This window comes from Fopius arisanus, unplaced genomic scaffold, assembly GCF_000806365.1.
Source record: "Fopius arisanus strain USDA-PBARC FA_bdor unplaced genomic scaffold, ASM80636v1 scaffold00043, whole genome shotgun sequence".
In the NCBI taxonomy this organism is placed as follows: Eukaryota; Metazoa; Arthropoda; class Insecta; order Hymenoptera; family Braconidae; genus Fopius; species Fopius arisanus.
In genome coordinates, this window is record NW_011887782.1 from 623,467 (window position 1) to 634,509 (window position 11,043).

General features: G+C 38.8%; 1 protein-coding gene across 2 annotated transcripts in view; it reads right to left on the reverse strand.

Annotated features, from left to right (window-relative positions):
• Positions 1–281: 281 nt before the first annotated feature.
• The window catches only part of LOC105267013 (Down syndrome cell adhesion molecule-like protein Dscam2), a 74,859-nt gene continuing 64,097 nt past the window's right edge, over positions 282–11,043 (reverse strand). The window contains exon 10 of one of the 2 annotated variants that reach the window (XM_011305580.1): positions 282–1,086. In XM_011305580.1, the coding sequence (XP_011303882.1) occupies positions 791–1,086 (296 nt within the window). In that variant the 3' untranslated portion in view covers positions 282–790. Of the gene's footprint in view, positions 1,087–8,809; positions 9,508–11,043 lie in introns of those variants that run through there. The other variant, XM_011305579.1, reaches the window with a different exon arrangement.

Genomic DNA, 11,043 nt, shown 5'->3' on the forward strand with positions numbered 1-11,043 from the left:
ACATACCAACAAATATTCGTTCATTACTCCATCTTTAGTTGAAACTCAAACAAACATTGGCTTCTCAACTTATTATAATTGTCCACATCTAAGTAATCATTAAATCCTCAGATACTGGCCCTTTTTGATTAAACATGTTTTATTAAACTGTGTATATAATCATAGCAAAAAAATTATTATATCATAGCCAGTGGATGTTTTGCCACCCTGGACGCTACTATAGTCTTAAGATATATGCTAAAAACTTTTCAAACTCAAATGAACACAGAATTGGTAAAAAATTTAAACGTCAGAGACAAAATTAATAAATAATTTGCTGCATTATTTTTTAATTCTTTCAATTTTAAGTGTAAAAAACAGTAATCTTAGTCATTATAATTGTAGATGGAGTAGTTTGGCAGGAGTAATGACTATTTTTTTTAATTCGTAACTTTTTTTGGGTTGGGTAAACAAATTTGAAAAAATTGGGAAATCCGGTTGAAAAGCGGTCGATTTGGCATGGAACACCCCATATATATATCTTGATTTCTTTTCATTGATTTCATTGACTGCAAAAAAATTGTTGGTAGCTCTCTAAAGCAACTGGATGACTCAAAAGAATAAAATTGAGATCAGTTGGCAGATGACTCTTTCAGAAGTTAAGAGTCCCTCGCTTCTCATACATTCTGATTTGCTTTTATAAATTCACTACTCAACCGTGCCAGTCTTCATGATTATAATCTATCTACAATAAAGCACTGTAACAATACCGAAGATTAAGAGTCAATTTGTTTCAAGAGGGATTGAAAACTTAGCACAAAGTACCATTAACTTTGAGATGTGCACTATGTCTTGCCCGACCGGCTGGATTATCGGCAATACACGCATACTCTCCAGCATGTTCTCCACTAACAGATGGTATCGTCAACGCCGACACTCGATCACCAATTGACGTAATCTTAACATCATCATTGACCTCTAAATGACGTCCGTCAAATAACCATTTCAATGAAATTGGAGTATCTCCCTTCATTACTGCACACTGAACGATAACGAGGTCGCCGGAATTGGTCTCATCGAAAGAAAAAGGCTGGAGATGTGGTGCAACTGTAGAGAATCATTCGTTTGCAAATTTCTTGCGATTTCAATCAGGAGAAAATATGTTAGACGGTCTCAGAATCCATTGGGATATAAAAAAAATAAAGAATCACTAAATTACAATAATGAATGCAATAAAGAAAAAACAATACTCATAATAAGCATCAGATTGAAATTGAAAAACATTTGGTTGGCGTGGTCTTCATAAAAAATTTATCATAAGTATTGAAATAAATTAGACGATAAAGCGTGTGTTTTTCATTAAGCACCATTGACTATCAGATCGGCGGATAATTCGTGCCTTCCAGCTTTATTTTCAGCAATACACGTGTATGTTCCTGCATGAGCAGCTTGGACAGATGCTATACTTAGTATAGCACCCCTTCCTCCTAGATCCAATACAGCTATCCCCGAATGAGGTGAAATTGCATGTCTGTTCAATGTCCATCGTAGTTTCAATGGAGCATCTCCTTCGATTACAGCACAAGGTACTGTTACTACTTGACCTGAGTTAAGTGGTTCCTCGCCGAATGAGAATGGCAACAGTTTTGGAATGACTGTAATTTAAAAAAAGTCGAGACAAAAAGAAAGGCATTCTCTTTGTGTTCCCGTCGTTTTTCGCAATTCCATTGGAGCTCCTAATTAATCATTATCCTCTTTATGAAATGAATAACATACTGAATTGTTCAGTAATCCGTGTCATGTGAAAGTCGGCTAATTTTCTGCTATTTTCGCGTACCCTATATCCCAAAACTATTTCGTATTATCTATTGGAGGTGAAGATGTTTTTTTAATTTTTCAAAGATTTCATTTTTCCTTACAAATTATTAAATAGCTTATAGCTTTCCAACTTAATATTTTTTGAGTAATCAAGTTTAAACTAACCTTCCAAAAACTTGAATTGTTATCCACAAAATACCCTATTATATTTCTCGTATTGTATAATTGTATTTTGTGTGGGCATCAAGCGAATGGCATTAATCTAGATAAATAAAAATAAATGAAAAAAAAAACTGAATGAATAAATAGGCTACTCACATGAAAGTTGATGTGAATGCTAGCCTTTGCTATTTTCTTAACAAATATTGGAATTGACTTGACGAGGATACAGAATACGAACATACATGTCGGGACAATGTCCTCTGATTTTTATTTTAAGAAACATTTTGAAAACAACGTTGTCTGTTTTTAATCCAAAAACGAAGGTGCGAAGATATTGCCTTGAATCGACGGACATATTTTGGATACACGATACGAATTTTATTAGTATATTACTAGAATGACGATTCAATTGATGATTATGATGATGTAAATAATTCCATTGAAACAGTCAATCATTTTGTAATAATGCAAAGAACTCTATGAAGCGATATGTTGATTTTGTCGCTATAATGAAGAATTTTTCCAATCGAACTTCCATGTCGTCAAAGATTATGATATTTTATCTTTCCTATTTCATCCCAGGATATTTCATCTCAACCATTTCATCTTGGGATATTTCGTCTTAAAATTTTTCAGTTCGAGATACTTCATCCGATCCCAAGGAGGGATACGACAAAATTAATCGAATCTCCCACACATGTCCCATCATCATGAATGATGGGACGTGTGTGGATCCTTTCAAGTGTTAGCCTATTTCATTCATATTTGCTCCTATTGGATTTTTCTGCTGACGTGAAGCAAGAACCATTTTAAGCGACTGAAAATCTGGTAATAATTACCGAATTTAAGTGGATTCAATACACATTCAAATGACGACGATATGCGATGAGCAATCGTTTGATATTGGTGATGAACTATCTTCGGATGAAATGGTCCGAGGATGAACTGTCCTGTCACCGTCGTCAATTACACCCGCCGCTAAACGACTAGTGCTTCCAGTTCTATTGCTATAGCGGTGCTCTCTCCGTCTAACTGCGCCCCACTTCGTACACGCTGCTACTCCCACCCTGACTACGCTGGGCTCCACGCAATTGGGGTATTGTATTTCTAATAATGGGTCTAATAGGGTTTTATGGCCCCGGCTCCCGAGGGTCCGACTTTGCCCATGCCTGCTATAGCCTCACAAGTGTACTCGCCATCTTAGTGACGCCATCAATTATCAACAAAGAAATCATTTTTCTACTATTACAAGTCCGAAGATCTCCATTGATGATTTATTGCAGTAGTATTTCAATTTTAAAGCTTTTCGATTGGTTGATTACCGTTTCAAACAAATAATAAATACAGGTTTTCACACTGATAAACGGGTTAGATTCTGTCAACTGGACGTATTCCCTTGCGCATTTTATTTCCATTCATTGTTTGGTATTGGGCTTTCAGAAATGAAACCTCCAAAATAATATGTCCTTCAACCGTTAGCCTATTTTATTCATATTTGCTTCTATTGGATTTTTCTGTTGACGCGAAGCGAGAACCGTTCTAAGCAACTGAAAATCTGGTAATAATTACCCAATTGAAGTGGATTCAACGCGCCATCTAGTTAAAATACCTGCTGACTAACTGACTATTACATAATCATCTAGTTGACACAACCTAAACTTTTCAGTTGAAGCGTTCTGTAACTTTCATCGCTCAATTCAATTCACCGTATTCAGCTGCGCCATTAGATAAAAATTCCCAAGCCGGTGTAATATTAACGAAATTCTTTTATCAGAGAGTCTTCTGAGGGCAACCGATAAACAAAAGACTTGATGGACAGGAATCAGTAATAAATCAATGAGTAATAGGATTGGATATTGTTGCGGACAGTGAGGAATACATGGCGTGCTGAAGATGAAACTTTAAATTTCCGGAAATACAAGAGTACCATTAACAGCAAGTTTAGCTGTATAGCTCGTTGCGCCGGCTCTGTTTGAAGCAGAACAGGTGTACTCGCCGGAATGCTTCGCAGCAACAGCGTCAATGGCCAGAGTACTGTGACGTCTACCACCAGTTATTATTATGTCAGTACGTTGTTGTGTTATTAACTCACTGTTGAACGCCCAACTGATTTCCAGAGGAAAATCCCCTTTCGATATTGAACACATGATCGAAACTGCATCTCCTGAGTTTGAAAGCTCGTCACCGAAGGAAAACGGAAGGATCTGAGGGGCAACTAAACCAACATTTCAGCTCAGATAAGAATAATCATGAAAGAAGATTGATTAATGAACTAACTCATTTATTTTGGGATGCACGTGAACACGAACACCATGTGCTATTGAAAAGAATCTGAAACGTCTCAGTAAATGAGTGGCTTTTTTACCCAAAGCCTGTGTGAACTGATCTACTTGGCCGGATTCCCTGCAGCAACTGATTCAATTGCCAAACTCCTATGATACGTCTACTATTTGTTATCATGATGCCAATAATTTTCGGTATTATTGACGTTTTGATGAATGCCCAATTGATTTCGAGAATCTTTCCGTCTTTCGATATTGGGCGCGTAATCGATACTGATTCGCCCGAATTCGAGGGTTCATTACCGAATGGGACAAAGGAACCTATTCTACATCTGATAATTGGTTCTTATTGCCCGAACTCTTCATGTATTGATGAGTACAGTAAAAAAAAGTGAATCAATTAAACATAACGAGCTATATAAAAAATGTTTTGCTGATAGTTGTTTTTGTTTGGGATTGAGATGGAGGAGCACACGTTATATTGAAGGTAAAACTTGAAATATCTGGGGATGTATTTGTACCATTTACCGCAAGCATAGCGGTATAACTCGTTGCTCCAGCCCGGTTCGAAGCAGTACATGTGTATTCACCAGAATGTGCCGCAGTAACTGAATCAATTGCCAGAGTACTATGACGTTTACCACCAGTTATTATGATGTCTGTACCCTGCTGGGTTATCAACTCGCTGTTGAATGCCCAGTTAATATCCAGAGGGAAATCACCTTTTGATATCGAACATGTGATCGATACCGCGTCACCAGAGTTGGAAGGGTCATCACCGAATGAAAATGGAAGGATCTGCGGTATAACTAAAAATTTGTTTTCAATTGATAAATTTCTTCACGATAATTTGATAGTATTGGAATAGTTCTAGGTGTGTTGATAGGTTCAGATGGAATGGAAGGATGGCGTTAATGGGATTAACATAAAAAAGTGCATTTTTGGTTGAGTGCATTTTGTTATATACACGCAATGAATAAACATAAGAAGTAATCCGACTCCTCTACCATTTACGGTAAGTGTGGTTGAATGACTGATATTGCCAGCGTGATTACTCGCGATGCAAGTATACTCCCCCGCGTGTCTAGCAGCAACCGATTCGATACTGATGGCGCTCATATGTTTATTAATTTTGGTAAGAGAAACATCAGGATAGGTTTGATCGAGATTCTTTCCATTGTGTTGCCAGTAGATTTCCACCGGAAAGTCACCTTTCGTGATCGAACAAGTAGCAGATACCATATCCCCAGAGTTTGCTGGGCCATCACTCATCGAAAATGGACCTATCTGTGGTGGTACTAAAATATCAAACGGCCAGTAAGTTGATGAAATAAAATGAAAGTGAATACTGAAGGATGAGGGTTTGGTTTTTGGGCAGTGAGTGAATGAAATCAATTGGATCACGTCTCACATTACAGCAGGTTAGGAAATATTGTACTGTTGACTGCTTGTGGTGTCGTACACCTTGTATTTACTAGCAACATTACTGGTACTGACTGGACGACTGATGCTCTTCTTTGTACTGACAATCATAACATCTCGATTTTTTATAATATAAGAGAATGCTCAATGTGTTTCCGACCAATCTCAATGAGATGATCACCGGTCAGTACTGTAAAAGTAGCTGCTAAAATGAAGATCGCGGTTTAGGGAGAAATTATACTGAGAAACACTAGCGATCGATCAACATGGATGATTAAAATTCAACAGTTTAACTAAGTCAACGATTTGTTTTGTACCATCAGAGACGAAGCAGAAGTGAAGCGGTCGTGCTACTTTTCTTCCTCACAAAACAGGGCAATTTCTTACAACAAAAAAACAAAATAAATATTGCCAATGATTTCCCGAAGTTTACCGTTGACGCTCAGGATTGCTGATTGACTGGCAGTGCCAGCGTTGTTGGTCGCCACACACTTGAATTCGCCTGCATGTCTAGCTATCACTGATTCTATACTCAAAACACTCATGTGTTTACTGATTTTATTGATTACTATATCATCATGATAAGGTTTTATTTGTTCGCCATTGTGTTGCCATGTGAGTTTCATTGGATAGTCACCCTTGAGGACAGTACAAGTCAAAGAAACGGGGTCCCCGGAGCTTGCTGGACCGTCGATAAATGAAATGGCGGCTATTTGAGGTGAAACTAAAAAATAAAGTTCAAAATAAGGATTGGAACTACTTATTTATGATTTGTGGAAGGGAACGTCTCTTGGGAAAATTTACACGAAAATCGTTGAAAATTTTTGTTGATATCATTATTGTCTCACAGTGAAGTACCATTGACAGCGAGTATTGATGAATAACTGGTGCCACCAGCAGCGTTGCTAGCAGTGCAGGTATATTCCCCAGCATGTCTAGCAGAAACTCCATCAATAGTCAATATACTGACACGTTTACCCCCATCAACAACTCTAATATCTGATTGTCCTTTAACGATCATTTTGCCATCCAACGCCCATTGGATATCTATTGGAGAATCACCCTTGAGCACAGAACAGGTGGCTGTCACGGTTTCTCCTGCATTGGAAGGCTCATCGCCGAAGGTAAAGGGAGCTATTGCTGGGGCCACTGAGAATTCCCAAAAAAAAATCGCAAATGAAGGAGAGCGTGAGGTAATTGGACAACAAGAGCGGCCATTTGAAGGACTTATGAGAAAATCTACACAGAGAGCTTAGAAAATTTTATTCAATACCCTCATCATCTCATACTCATTTGCATTCACAGTCAATATTAATGAATAACTCATACTAGCTGAGTCTAGCTGATACTCCATCGATAGTTAATAGGCTAACGCATTTGCTTACGTTGTCAAGAATGATATTTGCCCCTTCATGATTGGTTCACCATTCAGAGCCCATTGCATATCAATGAGATAATGACCGTTGAAAACTGTGTACGAGCTGTTACCGTATCTACTACATTTGGGGTTTATCACAGAAATTGACGGAAACCATTTCCGGAGCAACTAAGGCTATCCAGAAAATCAACAATCAATGAGAGAAATGCGTGGGTGTTGAGTCGAGGTGGAGGAAGTGTAGATCGTTTCGTAGATAAACCTGCGCTTTGAAAAATTGAAAAATTCAATTGAAATACCATTGACAGCTAATGCAGCTGAGTAGCTCATTCCACCAGCAGTATTACTGGCCGAACACGTGTACTCTCCAGCATGTCGAGCCGAGACGTTATCAATAGTCAGGACACTCACTCTCTTACTAGTACTAATGATACTTATGTCAGAGTTTCGAGATATTGGTACCCCGTTTAATGACCATTCGATCGAAATAGGATAGTCCCCTTTTACAATCGTGCACGAGGCCGAAATAGTATCGCCGGAATTCGATGGTTCTTCACCAAAGGTGAAAACAGCAATCTCTGGACGAACTAGTAAAAATAACACTCACATCATTGTAGACAATGCTAAATTAAACAATACCAGTTTAATAAGTTTTGTCTCTTTTAAGAGCATTTATAGAGAACACTAAACTACCAATTTCAAAACTTACATTATGCTTTCAAACGAGCTCGTTATTTACGTGTTCTACTCGTAAAATACAAGGTCCAACCCCGTGATTTACGAGTTTGAAACCATAATGTATATTTTGAAACTCGTATTTGACGGTCAATATTTTCAGTGTGTATATAATTCTGAAATTGTATGAACCCTAAATCGGCCTGATCAGCAAGTGCACAACGATTATAATCATTAAATAATCCCCATCCTACCTGATTTCAACCTACACTTCAAATGCGAATTGTTTTCCGGATATTCAATTCGCGAGAAAAATCGATTCATCATCTGCCTGAAGGTGAGCTAACGCTTGCGTCCCTTTATCACCCTTCAATATTAGATTAAATTGTCGATTTCTTCATGAAAAAAAAGAAAGCCCATCTTCTCAAATAATGAAAAAATTTGAGTAAACTATAGATGATTTTTACTCTGGTCAAAAGAAAACATGCTCTAATCATTTGTCCCTTCATAAGTCAAGACAAAAATACTCGCATGAATAATCGGTAAGCGATTCGAGAAAGTCTGCCAAATGAGCTTTCAGGGAAGACTATGATAAGGACTGGGAAATTTGGGATCCGAATATTGCAAGAATGAACAAGACAATGTAATACCATTCACCACTAAAGAGGCAGAATAACTGGTTCCTCCTGCAGAATTGCTCGCCGAGCAAGTATAATCGCCTGCATGATGAGCGCTTACTGCATCAATCGTCAATAAACTGACACTTTTACCAGTGTTAACAGTAATATCAGGATTATTATTGTGTATGACCTCGCCATTGAGTGACCACTCAATCTCAATCGGTCTATCTCCCTTGATCACGGTACAGGTTGCGGTGACAGTATCGCCCCAGTTTGACGGTTCATCACCCATCACAAATGGCGCTATTTGCGGGGCGACTGTATAATAATAGGAATAAAATTTATGAAAATCATTATGACAGGATTGTGGAGAGTTTAATGGGACCTGCCTGGGAATAACACGTCTCAAATATAGTTAACCTAATCTTCTTTCTTCTACTTTATTTTGTGGAAAAACACAAGTTGCATACAGACAACACTAATCGTAAAATACCAGATTCAAAACATCATTTATCAAGTTTCCCATCTAGTAAATTACTAATCTGATAACGTGAATTACGAGTTAAAAGACGGTAAGATACGGTTTTGAAAACATATTACGACTTTCATCATTTTACGGTTTCATCTTACCAGATTGAAACCGTAAATTACGGAAATGGAAACGTGAATCACACGTAATGTACCAAGTTCGGACTTCCAATTAACGTGTGGGAAACCTCAATTTACAAGATTGACATCGTAAATTACGAGATCAAAATCGTAATATACGCTTTCAAAGTTGTAATTTACGTTTTTTTTATTATGAGATTAGTAATTTCATAAATGACGTTTGAAATCTCGGAATTTACACTGAGTGTGTAGGTACGATTTTCTGTATATGTACCATTGACAATGAGTGATACTGTATAGCTCGTTCCGCCTGCTGCATTGCTGGCGCTGCATGAATATTCACCAGCATGTCGTGCTGTGACTTGATCGATCGTTAAGACACTGACGCGTTTACTCGACGTACTTATTACTATATCAGGGTAATTGTTGCGAATTAGTTCGCCGTTCAATGACCACTCAATGTGAATTGGAAAGTCGCCTTTGAAGACTGTGCAAGTCGCGGTAACAGCGTCCCCCCAGTTTGCCGGTTCATCGCCCATCACAAAAGGCACTATCTGCGGAGCAACTAAAAATAAGAAATAAAAGACGCGATTGTAATATTGTTTACGTCAATATTTCAATGAGAGTCTCGGCTTTTTCGTCTCGGAGTCGGCTTCATCTTGGTTGGATGTGAGGAGGAAATTTTATAAAACATTCAAGGTTTCAACACCTCTATTTCGTCATTCGGTTCGCATTTTTATATTAAACGTACCATTGACCGCGAGTGTCGCTGACTGACTTGTTCCGCCAGCGGAATTTGACGCTGAACAGGTGTATTCACCTGCATGACCAGCTGATACTGAATCTATGCTGAGGATACTATTTTTTCGGGTTGTTGCGACGATAGTAATATCACTACGGTCTCGCCGAATTGGCACACCGTTGAGGGCCCAAGTGATGTCTATTGGTTGATCACCTTTGAGGACTGAGCAGGGAACACTGATTGATTCGCCCCAGTTTACTGGTCCCTCAGCGATAGTAAAAGGCGAAATTTGAGGCGCGACTGAAAACACGACAATTTTCAACTGCTCATTAATCTGACGAGAATGCACGGCCGATCTCTACCCTCAACATTATAATTATCTAGCCAAAAAGTTCAAGTTTTCCTATCGAAGAGTAAGAACGATTAGCCCAAACGAACCTTCCTATCACTACAAACTTCAGTTGATATTAGCAGAGATGATCAAATATCGGTGGGATACAGCGAATGAATATGTAGGAGTTGAGGAAGGAATCGGTACATCACAAAAAAACTTTCTAATGGATCTACCATTGACTGTCAACTCAGCAGAATAACTCGTTCCCCCAGCAGCATTAGATGCTACACATGTGTATTCTCCGGCATGACTTGGATTTGCCGAATCGATAGACATCAGGCTATTTCGTTTGGTAACAGTGACAGAAAAGCGAGGATTATCATCGCCATCAGTGATAGTAATACCGTTGAAAGCCCATGAGATCTCCAAAGGAGTGTCACCACTCACAACAGTACAAACAGCTGACACTGAGTCACCCCAATTGACAGCTCTCTCCGCAACGACAAATGGCGCAATGCGAGGTGGCACTAATTACATTAACAGCAAGTAAATAAAAATTATAGTGAGATAATGGAAGAAAGATGGGCCTATCAAACAGGCATCATTCATAATTGCAGGTGAGGAGAGTAGGCACACGGATCAAATGAGGCATGCATCCCCGTTAGATTTCCGGTTTGTCGCCTACCATTGACGGACAAATCGGCTGAGTGGGATACTGCACCAGCTATATTACTGGCACTGCAGGAATATACTCCAGCGTGGCGTGCTGCTACCGATTCTATCGTCAATGTACTAGCACGTTGACCACTATTCCTTACTACGATGTCACGATGATGATCAGGGTCTACGATTGGTTGACCATTCAGAGACCATTCGATATCCAGAGGCAGATCGCCTTTGACTGCTGCGCATTGAACTGTCGCCATGTCTCCAGCATTAACTGCCTCCTCGCCAAAAAAGAAGGGAGCTATCTGTGGTGCAACTGAAATATCTCTCGAGGTTTAGAGAGAACTGGGTGTGTGTGT